This window comes from Martes martes (genome assembly GCF_963455335.1).
Source record: "Martes martes genome assembly, chromosome: 1".
Lineage (NCBI taxonomy): Eukaryota > Metazoa > Chordata > Mammalia > Carnivora > Mustelidae > Martes > Martes martes.
In genome coordinates this window covers 205106787-205125510 of record NC_137888.1, presented here as the reverse complement: position 1 = coordinate 205125510, position 18724 = coordinate 205106787, and the positions used below count along the sequence as shown (strand labels likewise).

Sequence of the window (18724 nt, the reverse complement as noted above, 5' to 3'; positions counted from 1 at the left end):
TACTGAGCAATTTATTTGTTTCTAATTCTTATACTGACTTTTCATAAATATTCATCTCACATTTCCAGTAAAGGTCCTTGAGAGCAGGGCCTGTCTCTTACTTTTATCATGAATGAGCACCTGGTACGCAGCAGATGCTCATGGAGTCTCCTACCATCTCGCCAGTTCCCTCTGGCCAATGCTTCGCCCAGGGAGACCGTTAAGGGTTTGCAGGGAAAACAGACCCAGAAGCAGCATTTCCAGAGGGAAGTATCTTCGACTTCTTTTGATAATATTTAAGTGTGACTGTTGCTTGCTACCCTTTAACACGTGCCAGCTTTCCTTTCCCACAGATTCAGAAACCTCTAAAGGAATAGTATTTATCTGCAATGTGTTTATTTCACTATATTCATTTCTTACAGATAGCATCTATCTATGGCAATTTATGTATTTTCTATTCATGGGAGTGATACTAAGTTTTTTTTTTTTTTTTTAAAATATACTTAAGGAGTAGTAACTCAATTTAAAGGAAAAACAGAAACAAAAACCCTGAAATAACAGAGAACACAAATGAGGTTAAAAAAAAAAAAAAGAGAGGAAAAAAAAAAGACAAACACAAAAACCCTCCAAGCTACAGAGTGATTCACCAGAGACTACAGAGATTGGGAGAATAATGCCCTAGGCAAAACGTCCTTGTTCTGGAGGGGCTGGTGGGCGGGCGTCCGAGGGCGCAGGTCCACCAAATTCATGAGGCCTTCAAGCAGAGCTCATGGATATGCCAGAACCAACGTCGTGTTCACAAGATCCTGCTACATCTTGTGAGGATCACACACCACACGCAGTGTGCTACCGAAGCAGGTCAAAAACGGAAGCCAAAGCAAAGTCTTAAAACTTAAAAAAAAAAAAAAAATCCTGTATAAAGCAAGATATATCCCAGTATTAAGCTGCTCTCAGGAAAAAATAAAATAGAAAGGGCATTCAGCCAGCTGCTGTATTTAACAAGCAAACTATCATCAAAATCTAATTACCCAACTTTTATTATTCCAACTGCAGTGTAGAGAGACTTCACAGCCACAGGGAATGTACAACTTCTGCAGCCTTCGAACTGAGGCAGAAAGCCATACAACTCTAGAACACAAGCCCGTGAGGTACACTTTTTTGAAGCAAACGGCTGGGTCTCTTCACCAAAGTTTCCAGCATGTTCCAGAAACACACACCCTAGTTCTGCTTACAAACAAAAGGAGAAAAGAGCCACGTGTGATGAAACACGTCCCTGGTGACAGGGAGGAGGGTCACTCTGTGGGAGGGACGTCTTTGGGGTCCGCATCAGTCTGTTCTGCTTCGGCTTCTGCGACAGCCGGGGCTGGAGTCACGACCCTCACAGGGCCTTCCGCCTCCGCTGCGGCCGCCTGCATGTCCCTTCCGGCCTTGGCGGCTTCACCTCCTGCCTCCGCTTCGGCGCTGCCCTTCTCGGAGGCCACACCACATGGTTCCTCCACTCCCACCAGCTGTTCGGAGTGGGGACCGCAAGCGGCTTGGGCCGCGTCCGTGGGGCCTTCCCCTTGGGCCAGCACGTCACTGCCTCCTGGAGCCGGCGCTCCTTCCCCATCTACGGCTCTCACTGCTGCTGTAATGACCTCAGCCAACACCTCCGCGGCCACCTCCTCGGGTGTCTCCTCCTTCTCCTCACCTCCTAAATTGTCATCTCCTTCGATTTCTGGATCGACAGCTTCACTGGTGAAAGGGTCTTCACCCTGGCCAGGAAGAGCAGTAAGTCAGGGCAGAGGGAGACTGAAGGGGGCCTGGGGTGCCGTGTTTTTATGCTGAACAGCCAACAAGAGAAACACTTCCCACTACAGCCGGGGAGTGCGCCCGACAGGTGCTCAGCACCTCCGGATTCAGAAAAGGCTTCTCAGAAAAGCCTCACTGCAACTGTTTTGCACCTTTTGTCTTTTAACTCTTATTTTCTTATTTGGTTAGCTAGGACTAGAGCAGAATGGGGAAGGCAGAATCAGGGGCTATTCTTGTTTTGCATACTAGTAATTTTAATATTCACAATGGGTTTTTGAAAGATGTACTTCTCCTCCCTCATTCAAAAGCTTTTAATATATTTTAGAATGATTTACAAATATTGATTTATTTTAAATACTTTTAATTGTTTAAGAAAGAAAGAGAGGGACACCTGGGTGGTCAGTTGGTTAAGTGTCTGCCTTCGGCTCAGGTCATGATCAAGGTCCTGGGATCAAGCCCCGAGTCACGCTCCCTGCTCAGTGGGGAACCTGCTTCTCCCTCAGCTGATGCTCTCCCTGCTTTTCTTCCCTCTCTTGCTATGTCTCTCTCTGACAAATCAATCAATAAAATCTTAAAAAAAAGAGAGAGAGTGTGCATGCATGTGAGAGAGCAAGCATGGGAGGGAGGGGCAGGAAAAGCAGCAGACTCCCCGCTGAGCCAGGAGCCTGACACAGGGCCTGATCCCAGAACCCTGGGATCATGACCTGAGGTAAAGGCAGACACTTAACCGACTAGTGAGCCTCCCAGACGCCCCTATTTACAAATATTTAATACAACTGCCCCCGTTTTACACTTTTTATTCAAGCATATAATAGTGAAGAAAGGTTCAAAAAGACTTAGGATTTCTTAACCCAATTGAAACAAAAAAGACTATTTTAAATTTTAGTGTCATTTAAGTACACAGCCCTGGTTATACAGGTGCCCCAGGCCAGGACAGAATCCAAATCTGACTCTCAAAAGCCAAAATTCAGCTAAAACTATCTCTAGTTTAGGAAATGTAAACATCATTAGCATATCAAGAAATGGATTTTAAAAATACAGTATTTAGGGGGCGCCTGGCTGGTTCAGTCAGGGGAGCACATGACTCTTGACCTCAGGGTCAGGAGTTCAAGCCCCACACTGGGTGCAGAGGTTACTTAAGAAAAAAAAAATCGGGGCGCCTGGGCGGCTCGGTTGGTTAAACATCTGCCTTCGGCTTGGGTCGTGATTCCAGGGTCCTGGGATCAAGTCCCGCACTGGGCTCCCTGCTCAGGGGGGAAGCCTGCTTCTCCCTCTCCCACTCCCCCTGCTTATGTTCCCTCTCTTGCCGTCTCTCTGTCAAATAAATAAATAAAATCTCAAAAAAAGAAAAAAAATCTTTAAAATAAAATACAAACAAAAGCACTGACCAGCCACCGCTCTTAAATTGTTATTCAGATTCTATGCCTTTAATGGCTGGCACGAAGAGAAGAATTTAAGAACCGAGAGGCTAGCAAACAGGTCCTCGTAGTCGGGCTGTGCTGGTGCTTAACTCTGCACCCCCAACGCTGAAGCCGGGGGTGAAGTGTTTAGCAAATGGGCTTCCCAAGGAGGAAGCAGGGGCTGTCCCAGCTGGGCTTCGCTCCAGGGCACCCTGTCTGGAACTCTACTATTCTGCTCCCGTCACTAAGGCTCCGTATTGTGGCAGCACTGGCCCTTCCTCCCCCTCGCGCTCTTGGCTCACGGATAGCTGCCTCTGCTGCAAAACCTCTTCCTGGCTTCTTTCCTTTACAAGCATCACCTAACCTGGATTTCCCTGTAAGCACCTCAGCATCACTTGCTCAGTATTTCGCAGATATTCGAGGTTTCTTATGGTGAGCCTGCACTGCCACACAGACCAATCAAGCAGGACCACATCCCAGACCCTGGGCAAGTGCGGAGGTGCAGGAAACCCGGCCCGAAACATTCCTGCACCTGGCCGTTCTTCCCGAGACTCAGAAATGCTAAATACTGCGCTCTGGATGCAGCTCCACACTTGCAGATTCATCCTGCACTCCAGAAGCTTCTCCTGTCCGCTGCACTCGTAAGCACGAACCTTGAGATATTTTTCCAGCATCTTCACTATGTGTCTGTTGTTCAAAACACTCTTAGCCACATGGAGACTGGTCTTCTTGAACTGTTCAGCAGCCAACTGCAAATGGAACCAAATGAGAACTTTTACACATGGTGTACACAGAGCGGGGCGAGAAAAAGTAGCCAGGCTCCCCTGAGTTGACCTGGGGTCAGCCCGAGATAGGACGAGGATGGTAGTCCTCGTGGCAAGTGGTCTGATGCCAAACTCCAGTAATGAGAGAAAGGTGGCCCTGGAGGGATACTGGAACTGAGAACATGAGACAATGCAGAAAAGTCCGATAAAAGATAAGAGCACAGGGACACCACAGACATCCAGGTCCCATGTGCATGAGCAAGGACAGAATGGGGACACCTGCAGACACACAGGTGCTGTGTGGGCTTGGTGTGGCAGAAGGGCAAGTTTTTCTTTTCAGTTTTCTGAGTTACAGTGACAAATTCAGCTACAGAAGTAGGAATGCTGCAACTATTTGGCTGTTTTAGAGCTCGACCCATTCAAATGATAACCCCTTGTTGGTATGATGCTCTCTGGATGATCTTTCATAAACTAGCAGATTCTAAGGCAGGAGTAAGGACAGGCATTAAACCAGGGCTCAGCAAGCCAGAGGCTATGGGCCAAATGTGGCCACGCCTATGCTTTACATCTGGACTCTGGCTGCTTTTGCCCACCAGCAGCAGCCTTGAGGTGGTAGAGACCCTGGGGCCTGCAAAGCCAAAGTCTGTGATTTGACTCTTTATGAAAACAACAAAAAAACAAAACAAAACAACTAAAACCGGGCTCCTGGATGGCTAAGTTGGTTAAGCGACTGCCTTCGGCTCAGGTCACGATTCCGGAGTCCCGGGATCCAGTCCCACATCTGGCTCCCTGCTCCACGGGGAGTCTGTCTCTTCCTCTGACCTTTTCCCCTCTCATGGTCTCTCTCAAATAAATAAATAAAATCTTTTAAAAAACCACAAACACACAAAAAACCCCTGCTAATACCAAGCTACACATTTAGTCTTGGGCCCCATCAGCTAAGTAGGAACAAGTCAGTTCTTAACTATGGGTCCCCTAGGCCACCGTGCTCTGAACAGCCCTCAGCCTCTGCTCCTAGGAAACCCAGTTTGTCACCAACTGGGAAACTCACTTGTGTGGTTTAAAGGGAACATTCTCAACCAGGAGAATTTCAGCTACTCTAAGTCAACCCTAAGCAACACATTTTTTTCACATTTTAGTAGAAATCACAGACTCAGAGGACTCCGTCAAGACTGCCTGAAGATGCCAGCATTCCCTGCAAGACACAGAAGGCTCTGCGCCCCACCGCTGGCGGCATATAGGTCCCAACCTGGCCTGGCCCAGGGAGGGGACTCACCCTGCGGTTGTGATTGTGGTCCACCGAGTGCAGGTGCCGCTGAAGGAGCTGATGCTGTGCGGGGATCAGCATGTCACAAGCCAGGCAGTGAGCGGCCTCTATCTTCTTGAAAAAGTGCTCCTGGCCAATCCCTGTAGATAGAACCCAAGTCTGGTGCGATCTGGGACAGCTGGCAAGTGATGCTCTCCTCCTGCCCCCAGCAGGGCCCCCATATGCTCCCAGCAGTCCCGAAGGACCAGGTTAGGACACCATCTGTGGGGCCATCACCTGCCCTCCAGCATGGGTGTATGGACAGAAGCCCTTCTATACCTGGAGATCTTCAATTTTTTTCATCCTTCTCGTCATTTTTTTTTCACACAAAGAAGGAAAAAACACCAGAGGGCTTCCTATCAGTCCAATAAGCTGCCAGCAGCCCTGTGACATTCATCAGGCCATGCTCACAAGGTTCTTTCCATCGCTAAGTGTCCCACCCGAGGATCCTCCCATCACATTCTCAGCAGCCCTGCGCTGGGCTGGCTCTGCACTGTGCCTCATGTCTTAGCAGCACATGGAATGGCGCACCCCAGCATCACAACTCACCTTTGAAAGGATCTGGTTTGGGTTTTGTGCTTTCCTTGTCCATCAACTCCTGACGCCGCTTCTCAATTTTCTTGTTCCTGTTTACGATATACTCCTAGAGGAGATGTCACCGAATGAAACGAGGACAGCATGGTGTGTGTGCCTCTCCCAGCTACACCACAGGGTGTCCACCAAGGTGGGTACCAAGCCCCCAGCAGAGGACAGCTCTGTCTCAGCTACCCCACAGATGGGAAGACGCCTGTCCAAGCAGCTCTGTGGGCTCAACTCATGGGAACTACAATGGCTGGAGTGCTTAGCTGTCCCTCTGACTTGGAACTTGTATGCTGTTATTCTGAAATGGCCAGGCCTCTTATTTCCCTTCCCTTTCCCTTCTCTGTGAGGGATCAATTCCTGGAGGACCATCAGGAAACAGCGATTGAGGCCAAGTGTGCTTTACCTGGAGGAACTCCACCGTCTTGTCAGGGAGTTTGGTACTGATAAACCTCAGTGTCTCTTTGTGAAATTTGCTTTGCAGATGCTTCTGGATTTCTTCATCTTCAAAGCTACGAAACTTGCACACAGAACAAGCAAACTGAATCCTGGAAAAAAGACGAAAAGAATGATGACATAACAATAATCAGCTCATCTTTGGTCAGAGTGGAAATGGAAACGGGGAAGCAATTTACCAAGACTTCTGACTTCGTGTGGGGCATCAGAGTAGCAGACGCCCCAGGTCTCCCTATCCTGAGAATGGGGGTGTAATCTTGCAAGTGTTTTAGGAAAATGATTCATGCACCACACCAGTCTTTTTGGCCCAAGGGCCCACAAGAGAAGACACTAAGGTGGAGACTTTCCAAACTGTGGACTCCCTGAAGGCCCCAGACCACCGCTTGGGGAGGAAGGGATGCGGGTGTAGTACCTAACTCTGTAACTTCTTCCTGCGCCACCAGGATAACACATGGGAACCTCATTTTAGTGTGAGGGAGAAATTCCTGAAGACCTTCTACGATCTAAAACTCACAAAACCCAAGAACAATTTTCCCCTGGGACTTAACATTAAGACCTATCATTATCAAATTCTACAGCTAAAAACCATAATCTTTGTTGTATACTTTAAAAACCTCACAAATGTAATCATGCTATAAGACAAGGAGAGAACAGCCAACAAAGCCCTATGTCCACACAGTGGGGGCGCTGCTTCCCTCTGCTCTGCCCAGGCGGCTTTGGTGTATCTGGGCTAACAGCATAGGCCCTGTGGCACTCAGGATTCCACATCTACCAACTCAGACTTCTGCCGGCTCCCAATGCCTGGCTTCTGACCTCCATACAAGGCACAAGACACCTGGTTTTGCATATACTCTCGACAGAGGAATGATTTTTTTCTTTCCCTAAAGATTTTATTTATTTGAGAGACAGAAAGTGAGCAACAGAGACAACACAAGCTGGGGGAGAGACAAAGGGAGAGGGAGAAGCAGGCTCCCCACCAAGCAGGGAGCCCGATTTGGGGCTTGATCCCAGGACTCTGGGATCACAACGCGAGCTGAAGGCAAGGGAGATGCTCAACCGACTGAGCCACTCAGGCACGCCCCTCGACAGAGGAATGAAGGAAAAAGCTCTAGGGCCCTATGAGTACAAACGGGTATCAGGAAGCTATCAAAGAAGTGTGGGGTTCCTGCTTCAGCTTTACCTCCCCTGTAACAATCTCTCCAAGTCTCTTTGAGGACCTTCTGTCCCTAGGGTAGAGTCTAAAGATTCCTTCTGAAAAAGTCATCTCAGTTCTCTTGGGGCATGAAAATAATCTGATCTAGCCATCATGTATTCATCTGTTTGAAAACAAGCATTTTGATGAATTTCTGTTTAACACTCAGAAGATCCTACCTTCTGGCTTTCTTGCTTTACTGTTGGCTCTTTTTTAAAAACTTTTTTAAAAAAGAATTTCTTTGCTTGACAGAGAGAGAGAGAGACATCACAAGTAGGCAGAGAGGCAGCAGAGAGAGAGGGGAGGGGGGTTCCCTGCTGAGCAGAGAGCCCAGATGTGGAGTTCAATCCCAGGACCCTGAGATCATGACCTGAGCTGAAGGCAGAGGGTTAACCCACTGAGCCACCCAGGCACCCCAACTGTTGGCTCTTTTGCTAAAGTTTCTTTTGCATTTATTTGCACAGAAAAAGCACCACCCCATTTGAGCCTTAAGGGCAAGGACCCCCCTTACGACAGAAGGAGAGCCTGTGTGTAGAGAAAAACCACATGTGGTCAAGGCCTGAGCAACCAAGGGCTCCCGTGGCCACCAGTAGTTTATCTCTAGTCAGTAGTCATCTGATCACTGGAGAGACAGAGAGGCACATGGTGTGGTCACACCAACAGCCTTCGCACTTTTGCAATTCTTTTTCTGTTTAGAGACAAAATCTGTAAGGTACTATCCTTGCATACGTAATTGCCATGTTGAACTCTGGAGGTGGTCTGGATTTTGTAAGACACCAAAGCACCTTCTTAGGAGTTCTGCTGAATGAAGTTCACCTCTCCAGAGTGACACATACAAACCAGGGGCAAGGAAACTCCCCGGAGGGGAGCAGAGAGCAAGAGAGCCCCCTGCTGGATACATGCGGGCCACAGAGACCCACTGGCAAGAACAGAATGCCATCTGTTTCCCCAGTTTTGTCTCCTCTCCACCTGACTCGGATTTCCTGACAGGCTCCAGAGGCAGATCAAACCAACCTGCTCCTGCATTGTGGAGTGAAGACAGATGGGCTCCAGAGAACCCTGACAGTGCCCAGCTTCCGGCCAACCTCCCACTTTGCCTGCCTCCTCACCTGTCGGCCGCTCGGTCTCGCATCCGGTCTCTCCTCCTTTGCTTTTCTCTTCTCTTCTTTACTTCATCATCCTCATCGTCCTTCTCTCCTGCAACAGATAAGTTCCTTCCAGACGCCCTGAGGAGCCCACAGAGGAGCTGAGCACCAGGGCCTTGATGGGGGTGGGGGCCACAGCATGGCCACTACACCCCTGTACCCGCCGCTGCCTCCACACAGGGCAGGGTCAGGACACCCTGAGGCACCAATAGTCTGTCAAAGGCTCCCAACAGGGATGCGCCTTTGATGAGAACCCTTGGGAGTTCCCAGGGAGTCACCTTACTTCCCCCCCATGGCCTGATAAGGCTGGGATGGGCCAAAGACCCAGTCCGCCCATCCCACTCACACCATGGCCCACCTGCTCTCTTGTCCTTTCCTACCCTGCTTTTCCAATCCAGTGCCCTACCGTTGGGTCTTCTCCCAAAGTCACTTAAGGAGAGAGAGAAGCAGTTCTTCCCAGATAAAGAGGCAGCAGCTGGAAGGCCTCAGAAAATAAAGCAAGCCACTCTACCGCCCTCCGTCCCACCTCTAGGTGGACCATGACGACTGTCCCGTCAGCCTCTTCTGAACTAGGGCCTCAGCAGGTCTGACAGTCCTTGCTGGCCCAAACTCTATCTTCCACTCACAAAAACAGTCCATCTAGGGCCTTCCCAGAGCTACGAGGGAAGCAGTCCTAGAAACAAAAGTGGGAAGAGACCAACTGGTCCTCCGTCGTCCCCTGGGGCCAGTGCAGGAGCTCCTCCAAGAGCTGTGCAGCCCAGCGTCCCAGCGTCAGGCCAGGCCAGGCCACTGCGGCTCAGGGCCAGGGCCAGACACTAAGGAAAGGTTGGATAAGCATCTGAACTGTAACCCCTACCCCTGATGCCAGTCACGAGACTGTCCCACGAAGATGGCGACCGGCGTGCGCTGCTCAGAAGCCTCTCAAAAGGGCGTGTGGGGTTTTTGGCAAGAGGTCACTGCCTGAAACTATTACTGCTGTTTAATAGCAAAGTCATCCCGGGTAGGCAGCAGGACCTGCGCGCAATAAACATGTCACCTTTGCTTTAGCATCTGCCCTGCTGCACGAGCTGCTAAATGCTGTGTGGTCCCAAGCTACAGGCTTAACTGCTTCAGGACTGAGGCGGGAGGATCTCAGCAGGGTGGCTCGGCCTGAACACACAGGAGGAGGATCTAAGCCAGGGGCCTGCAGATTGACGGGAGCAGAGCCACAAAGGAGGCAGCCTGTGATTCTTGGGGAAAACCAGCTACGGACAGACCCATGGGAACAGGAAAAGAAACAAGTGGTTTCTGGGTAAGCTCAAGGCCACATAGTCTCAGGCTGCTTCTCCATGGCCCATCGAAAAGGCTTAACTTTGCTCTGCTCTTGCCACTTACTTTGGACTTGCAGGTGCCCCGCAAGGGCACTGGTGAGCCCTGCTGAGCAAGGACAGTCTCTGGAGGATCCCGGGCTTGGGTGTACCTGACAGGTCTCCCCTCCCTCCACCCCCAGCTCCCAACCGGGGCAGGTGTCTAAACCGTCCCGCGCAGCAGGAGGACTGCTGCTGCCAGCATCCCCACCACAGAAGCTGAGGGCACAAGCCTGGGCTGGTAGCCGAGGAACTATGAGGAAAGAAAGAAGCCCAGGAAAAGACAGTAGAGGGATCTGCACTGGCCAATAGGTAACACAGAAGATGGGCTGGAGAGCGCCTTTTCTTTCATTTCTGAGACTCTCCCTTCCCTACCACTGCAAGCTGTTGTAGACACTCAGAAATGAGGTGTCCCCCCACCCACCCGCCACAGCCTGCCATCAAGTGAGGCAAACAGATCTGTTTCCAGCAAGTGCTCTTCTAAGCACTGGAGTAAGGCCTCACGGTGAGCTCCATGGCCAAGGCCCACCCAGTGGCCACGGCCTCTCTTCTGCCCTGAACCACCAGTCCCTGCATCCAGGCCCCAGGCTTGCTCAGAAGACCAGCCCGGCTGGGAGCTGAGCACACATGGGAAAGCTCAGAGGCACACCAAGCAATGCCTACCTCTCTGCCTCCCGGAGTCGAAGAATTCATCCTCCTGAAAAAGGGAACACACAAAGTCGGACTATGAGGTGGAGTTTCCATAACTCTCCACAACCGACCTAGCACCCTGCCACCACCTGGTTACAGTGTGTCAGAACAAGTCCTAGGGCAGTAGGAAAGTCTGAGTGTGTTCTGTCACTGCTCTTGGTTGCCTTCTGAGATTCTGCAATGACCAACTGCTTTTCTAGTAAAGTCACTGGCTCTTTTCTGGTTCTTCTACGGCTAAAGAACTGCCCTTGGTAAATGTGTACCTGCGCAGTTCTGCACGTGGGAGTGCCAAGAGCCCATCCATCAGCTCTATGTCAAGAAACCCTGACTGACAGGATGCTAGCTCCAGCACGCTTTACCGAAAAAGGGCTTTACCATGTTCCCCAGCCTTCTGTTCATATTTACCAAAGGCTGTAACAAACCAGGTGTGCATTAAAAATGATGCATCTATAACTGAAAATCGAAACATCGCCCATTTCTTAGGCATTCAGCTCAAGATTAAATAAGTCACCAGCAGAGACACAGAGATTCCCAGACTCAAGATCTAAGCAAACCAATTAGGGAGCGAGTGAGACACCCCCCCCCACCCCGCCCCAATCTGACCATCAGAAGCACTCGGTCGAAGCCTCCACACATCCAGGTCTCCAAGCTACCCCCAGACATGAATTAGAGTTTGCAGGGGCAGCAAAGACTCACCACCTAGGTGCTCGTGTGTGGTCATGGCTCAGGGGTGGCCTTTAATGCCTAGCTCCTGTGACTGGCTTTAAAGGCTGATGACAAGGAGGCAGCTGAGCACCAGCACAGGAGTGGCAGACACGAGTTTGAAAGCCTCGGCCCACACAGCCCGTGTGTGGCTATGCAAATCACTGACGACACAGGAATGGCCGGGGCTTTTTTCAAGAAGGGAAGGATTGTCATGAGTGCAAAACTCTTAGAAACCTAGCTACAAGTCAGGCTATTAAATACACTCACAAAGCAATCAAGTCTACCACAGAAGCTGTTCCTGCCTCTTTGGGAGAAAAAGGCTAATTAAATAAAGAAATCCCACACTAGAGAAACAAAAAAGGGTGACCAGTGAAGATGGGACTTACACCCCTGAATTCTTCATCTCCTGACCGGAAGTCAGCAGCTCCATCATCTACCAGACACAAAGGAGAGAGAAAGTCAGCCCCTTGGGAGTTGGTCCACTCCTTGTTTCACCCTCCCAGGCTCACTGTTCAGAGTGACCGTGCTTGCGCTAACTGCAGTGGGGGCCACGGGAGAGTGGGTGACATGCGCCACCCTCGAGTTCAACACCTGTCCACTGTATGTATGGGCGGGCAGGTAGAGCACTGAGCAGGAAACAGACTCATCCTACACCCCCCGGGGCCTACCGTTTTCAGAAAAATCTCCTTCGCTATCAGCCCGGGCCAGTTTGGCATCTGGCTCATCGTAGATCTGGAACTGCTTCCGTTTTCTGCCCATGCCGTCTGGGCCACAGCGGTCAAACCCTCTCCGCCTGGGCTATAGACACAAGCACATCTGATGTACCGCTTACCCGGACCATGAAGATACCCCAGAGAAATGAAGAATGGAGAGGTTGTAACATCAGAGAAGAGGCAGAAAAGATATTTTCAGAAAACAAGGGAAGAAGACATAGTTGAGCCATGCCCCCATCCCCAATTTCATGCCGAGCAGAAGTCAGACACAGAAGGCCACACGTTATGTGATTGCATTCACATGAAAGGGTGGGAGAGACAACTCTACAAAGACAGAAAGCAGATGAGTGCTTGCCAAGGCTGGAGGCGAGGATGGGGAGTGACCGCTAATGGCAGAGGTTTGCATCTTTCCCAGCTGATGGAAATGTTATAAAATCAGATGCTGGTGAAGGCTGCACAATTTTGTACATTTTTACTAAAACTTGATCGTGCACTTAAAAATGAGTGAATCTTAGAGGACACAAATTTGCCTCCACCCAGCTGTTTGAAAAGAAGGCAGATTAGAACTTCCTGAGGGCTTACCCGATCCCTCATCCGGGTCTGTGACCGGCCACATCCGTAGGACACCGAGTTGTCATAACCACCAGCCCCCTGCATGCCCATCACACCGAAGTCAGGGGCCACAGACTGGGAGAATAGGGAAGGCGGTGGCCGGCTGGGGGAGGGGCCTCCCAGGCCCCGCCCACCCACATAGTTCAGTTCTGTCCAGGGAGCAGACAAGGGCTCTGAGGGGGCTGCAGGCGGCATGAAAGGGTCGCTGCGCATGAAGGTGCTGGGGTTGCTCCGGTCCTGGAAGCGGCCCTGGCCCTGGCCCCGGCCCCGCATGAAGCCATCAAGGGAGCCCCGCTCACGGGCTGGGTCTCGGCAGTCGCTGTACTGACTGCTAAAGCCACCGTTTCGGTCAGGCCCCAGATCAAAATCATAATCGTAGCTATAGCTGGGGCGATAAGGATGGTGCTCGGGGAGGCAAGACCTGGAGTCATAGGACTCGAACGACTGGAAGCGGAAGGAGCTGGAAAGGAAGCATAACCGTCACTACAATCCAGGTACAAGCCCAGGTCTCCTTCACAGCTGGCTTCCCTATATTCAGAACAGCACACCACACCACCACAGAGGTCTCCTCAATGCTGAGAAGGCACAACACACAAACCCCCTTGGATGTTGCTGAATGAGGTACATGAAACCCTTGGGCCACAAGAACAAGATCTACAGGTACCTGACGCAGAAATAAGAAGAGTCTAGCACTGGTGTAGCTTAGCTAAGCCCCACTACCCCGGACACGAATAGTCCCACTGCGATGCCTCTGCCCAATTCATCTACTCCACACTCAGGAGGGAGCTGGGGAAAAGCCCTCCCCAGAAGAGGGGGTGCCCACTGTCATCTGCACAAAGCCGGGGCTGGGGGGGGGATCCTCAGGGAAGGGTTCAGGTCCATAATCACCTCTCCCGGTCCTGCATGCCCTCCCCACCGCCGCTGCTCCCGCCCCTGCCTCCTTCCTTGGACATCATGTCCAAACGCTGGTTGATCTTGGCAATGAGGGAGTCGGAATTGTCGGTGCACGGCTCTGGGCCATAAGAAGCCATGTGCACGGCAGGGCCCCCAGCTCCCAGGCCATCACTGGCCTTGGTGGCCTCCCATGAGGCTGGGCCATAGCTGTAGGTCGCTCCTGTGTTGACGCTGGTGTTCTGTGTGCCATAATAATTGTAGTTTTCATAACCTGCCACGGGGAGGAAGAGCCAAGCCACAAAGTCAGTCTATAGCAGACACATTTGGGGAGAAGCACACACTACCCATACAGAAGGAAGAGTGTCAAGGAACAAAGTGTCGCTGGCATCACCCCACACTGTGCACATCACCTGCCAAAAGGCAGCAGGAGAAGGGAAGGGACGCAGCCTCAGCAACGAGCGGTAGATTTTCCATGCCAGATCCGAAGTCTTGTTCCCCATCCAAAGCCAGGGATGGCTGAGAACCCACAAGTGGCAGTGGGGGCTGCTGCTCCCAGAACACAACCACAACCCTGGCCTCCAACAAGTTCTCCTTGAGAATGCCTGGACCTGCCAAGCCTTCAGGAGAGCTACGAGCCCAGCTAGAATGGGAGATGGGGATGGGAGGTCCCTGTGTCCCACCCCTTCTGGGTGGCTGACCAGACGAACGTCTTGCCCACCCACAGACACCCAGAGGGCCTACCTTGCCAGCTGGCCACACCAGTTCCATAGGCACCTTAGAGGAAACAAAAACAGACAAGAGCTTTGTATACAGAGTGAAGGTACCTAAAACAGCCCCGCCAACCATCCCCTCACTCCACTACCCACAGGTCCAGGGCCGCAGGTGGCAGTCTGTGGGAGGCACCCCTGGCTGTCCAATAAGGCCAGGAATGGCTAGGGCCCACCAGCTGTAAAACTCATTTCCTGCGTGGAGCACTCAGCTAATAACCAAGACTTCTCTCGTAGGCAAGCCCCGTCTCCCCCAGTAGGACAAGCGGAAAGGACGCTGCAGCATTCCCAGGAAGTGTCCAGCGTGGGCCACCAGCCGAGAGGCCAGATCCCCTGGCAGAGCCCTTCAAAAGTGCCAGTTCTCACCAGCAGCTGGAGCTCAGGCACCATCAGCACAGACAATGTATCAGTGGAAAATCATGTCCCTGACTCAACTAAGGAAGAGGACATTATGTACCCTAGTGACATGAAGGGCCTCCTCCTTTAAAACTTGGTGATGGGTGAAAAAGTGATTCCACCACCCCAATGGTGCTAGGGGCAAGTTCCCTGCTCAGAAAACAAGGAGGGCCCTCAGCCCATCCCCTGGAACAAATGCTGGCAAAAAGCAGAAAACTTCACCACCAGGAAGGACATTTGGGTCCTTTGGCATAGAGAGCCTCGTGATCTGGATTCCAGAGCAGGGGCGGCAGTCAAGCCCCCACGTCACATCTAGCCCGCTGCCCGTTTTTGTACAACCTGCAAGCTAAGAATGGGTTTTACTTTTTTAAATGGTTGCAGATTAAAATAAAAAAAGGAAAAAAAAAAAAAAGAACATTTCATGACATGAAATGCATTCTTTGCGTCCTTCATATACTTGTCAAAACTCACAGAACCATGCAACCAGTGAGTATTAACTGTGGATCATAACTAACAACAGTGTATCGACACTGACTTGTTGCTGACAATAAATGCTTCCCACTAATGCTAAATATTAATAAGGGAAACTCCTGGGGTGAAAAGTAGAGAGATCGTATGGAATCCTGTACTATCTGCTCAATCCCATAAGTCTAAAACTATTGAAAAATAAAGTCTGTTAGCCATAAAAATCTTTCATTAACCCCCTCGCTATTTACTTAGAATAACCCCAATGCCTAAAATAAAGACTAACACACATGAAAATTACATGGTATGCAAATTTCAGCGCTCTTAAGTAAATATCACCAGCACACAGCCGCATCTATTTCTCTATAAACATCTCTGTGACTCCTGCATTGCAAAGACTATGCAGCTCCCAAAGCCAAAACAAATTTCACCGTGTAGCCCTTTACAGAAAAGGTCTCTGGATCCGCAGGCTAATGCCAGTACTCCTGTCAGCCTCTCCAGGTTACAGTTCACAGTCCCTAGGTTTGTCATGATGGTACCTCAGATCAGACCTGCGGGGGGGGTGGAATCTGTGCCTCCCCATAAGGTCCTACCTTGGGTGTTGGCAGGTCCAGCACTCCATGCCCCATAGCCTGTGAAGAGAAGAACTGTGAGTTAGGATCCTATTTGTCACACTAGACAAGAGGTGCTCCTGAGGTGCTCTGAGGAGCCAAAAGTGATCGCCTTTAAGGAGAGTCCCACGTCAGCCTCACAAGGCACCAGAACGCACACTGTCCCTCTACAAGTTCTCCACAGCTGGTTGATTTGTCTTACCACACTCCACCTGCCTGAGATCAAAGCAGAGAAAGAGTTGGGGAGAACAGGCTTTGGAGCCACCTCTGCCGGCAGCCTGCTGAGGGACCATGGCCTAAGTCTCAATCCACAACTTAGGAGAACACAGGACAAAATGCCAGCTGGCCCGGTAGGAGGACATAGTTGTGTCCGTACCCTGGGGGCGGTTTGGCTCACTAAGCAGCCCTAAGTCCCCCATAACTGAAAAACAAGGTTCAGAATTTGGAGATGACAACAGTGCCACTGTAGGCCTCACTTCTTTGTGACTTTGGACCCTCCAATGCTCCCCTGGGCCTTCAAGTCCCAGGGCTTCAGCCTGGCCTAAGGTATCCTCGTGATATCCTCACCGAGACTGACCCCTAAGCACTCCTCTCTGTGGTGGCTTCCCTTGCCCCTGTGGACTCCCATGACAGCATCTGTCTGGGCCTGTCATTTCTCTGTCCCTGGAACCTCAAACAGAGCTGGGAAAGGGCAGCTATCCACACCCATCAACAATCCCCAACATTACAGAACAGGAGTACACCCTGTCTCTCTCACGGGAGCAACCCAAGCCACTAGCTAAGTGTCCAATGAGTGCTGACGCATGACAGGCACTAAGCACACGTTAGTGTCCCTGAATGCCATTCAGAGATTAGAAAGCTAACGCTTAAAGGTTAGGGTACTTGATCCAAAGACACGCCGCTGATGTTTGCCCTCTCCAGGCTACAGTCTCCCCATGCCACACAGCCTTCTACACGTGTGAGGTAGAAAGACCAAGCAGCGAGTCTATCAGCAAATCGCCAACTACGGGGTGCTGGTCTAAGTAGCATACGCTAATCACGTGACCTCACAATGCCCCTTTAGGTGGGTAATAATTACCCTGTTGTACCCAGAGGCTCAAGTGGCTTTCACTTGCCCATGATCTTGTAGCTGGAGAATGGAAGAACTGGGACCTGAACTCAGATCTAGATACCTCCTACAGCCAGAGAACAACTGTCAAGACTCAGGAAGTCCTGAGAAATAACTCTAGGTGCCAAAGCTAGGAAGGATTCAGGGAGGCCCCACCACCTAAACTGAGCCTGAAGGGTTTTGGCAAACAGGAAGTGAGGAGAATAAAACCTCTTCCTGCTCAGGGTGTGTACAAGGGGCAGGATTACTGTCTGAGAGATCTGGTGGGAAGCGGGCAAAAAATTGCGAGACCCCGTCAGATTGCAGAAAAGACGGGAGAAGCCAGGGTGAGGCATCCCAGGGCCCTGGAGGCAAAGCACACCGTGCACCTCAGGACCTCTCTTGCAGTTCCTGCTGCTGGATCCTCACAACTGCCACCTTTTAAGATCTGTGCCTTCTCTAGCGGTTGCGGCCGAGATCAGACTGCTTGCTTCTCCAACCTCACATACTTGGATAAGGACTGCACCTGGTCAAGTCCTATCCCACGTATTCCAAAGTTCCACTGCTCCCTCCGGGCAAACCTGACTTCCAGCACGGAGTAAACGCCTCCGAGGAACCTCTGATTCTGGACACCCAGACCCGGCCGCTAGAGAAGATCCGTCCTGCCGCAGGCTCCGAGGCCCAAGAGGCACATTCCCTCTTTCACAGCTCTCAGCCACCTCCAGGCCACCCCTCTCCCCGCCCCCAACGCACAAAAAGACACCCAACACCTGACCCCGAAGTCTTGTCCCTGGGCCAGCACGAGTCCTGCACAGGGCAGGAGTCCGCCGAGACTGACCCCTGCGGAGACCGCGCTCAAAACCACTGCGCTGCACCGCGGGACTGGAGGTGAAAGGTCCGACGCCGCGCCGCCCGGACGGCTTCCGGGACCCGCGCGACCGACCACGTGCACCGCGCGCAGGCCCCCGCGAAGCCCCACAGCCCGGAGACAGGCAGCCCAACTCCCTCGGGCTCCAACCGCGGACCCCGCGCCCGAGCTCTCGCTGTGGCTCCGCCCCCGGGCGCCGCCATTTTGTGGTCTTCCGAAGGGGAAGGCGGGCCTCCGAGCGGCGGGGTCCACCGGCCCAGCCTAGCTGGGGCTGAGGGGTAGAAACGGCCAGGACAGCCCAAGGCGCCCCCCGAAGCCCGCCGCAGCGTCTGCCCGCCAAACCCCGCCCGCCTCCTCAAGCCTGGCCGACCAATCCGCACGCAGCGCCCCGGGAGCGACGGTTCCTAGGTCCAATGAGCAGCGCGCGCGCGCGCCCCGGCCTCCTCTCCGCGGGTCCGGTTGGAGTAACCGCGCTCCGGCGTAGACCCGAGTCCGCGGCCCTCTACGCAGCCCTAGTTGCGTTGCTGAGGAAGCACCCGTCTGCCTCCACCCCGCATTGAGCCACCCCAACAAACCTCCGTAGCCCTGCTCCATGTCTTCAGCTCGGCCCGCCAGCAGCCTTTTTCTAGGCTGCCACAGAACGCATGCGCTCAACACACCTTCCGCCGCCCGCTACTGGAAGACCAGGCGCATACGTCACCCTTCCCGCACACCACCATTGGCTGGCTTTCACTGCGCACCCGCCCCTGTCGCCCCTGCGGGCCTTCCGGTTGCTTGGGCTCGGCTTTCACAGCATCTTGGGAGTTTTGGTCCGGCCACGGAGTCTTACTGCGCGCAGGCGCTTCCCTCTTCCTTCCTGCCACCAGTACGCAGGCGCACCTCCACCCCTTCCCGGGTCCCGCGCGCAGGCGCACACTACTCCCAACTACGGCGACCCTGATGCACACCAACAAACGAA

General features: G+C 52.1%; 1 protein-coding gene across 1 annotated transcript; it reads right to left on the bottom strand.

Annotated features, from left to right (window-relative positions):
• AKAP8 (A-kinase anchoring protein 8) lies at positions 1-18437 on the bottom strand. Its single transcript, XM_080798961.1, has 14 exons — positions 18342-18437; positions 15794-15832; positions 14314-14346; positions 13567-13843; positions 12649-13138; positions 12022-12151; positions 11740-11786; positions 10622-10655; positions 8577-8664; positions 6226-6367; positions 5790-5883; positions 5211-5341; positions 3824-3919; positions 1-1733 (listed from the first exon to the last, which is right to left on the bottom strand). Exons 1-14 carry the CDS (start codon positions 18358-18360, stop codon positions 1272-1274), a joined length of 2082 nt encoding a protein of 693 aa, XP_080655087.1. The 5' UTR covers positions 18361-18437; the 3' UTR covers positions 1-1271.
• Positions 18438-18724: the final 287 nt, after the last annotated feature.

Excerpts from the sequence above, each read along its gene's own strand:
- AKAP8 (XM_080798961.1), bottom strand. Across the intron at positions 11,787-12,021 it reads AGGAGATTTTTCTGAAAACG|ATGATGGAGCTGCTGACTTC; the intron begins GTAGGCCCCGGG and ends TGTGTCTGGTAG. Across the intron at positions 1,734-3,823 it reads TGCTGGAAAAATATCTCAAG|GGTGAAGACCCTTTCACCAG; the intron begins GTTCGTGCTTAC and ends CTTCCTGGCCAG.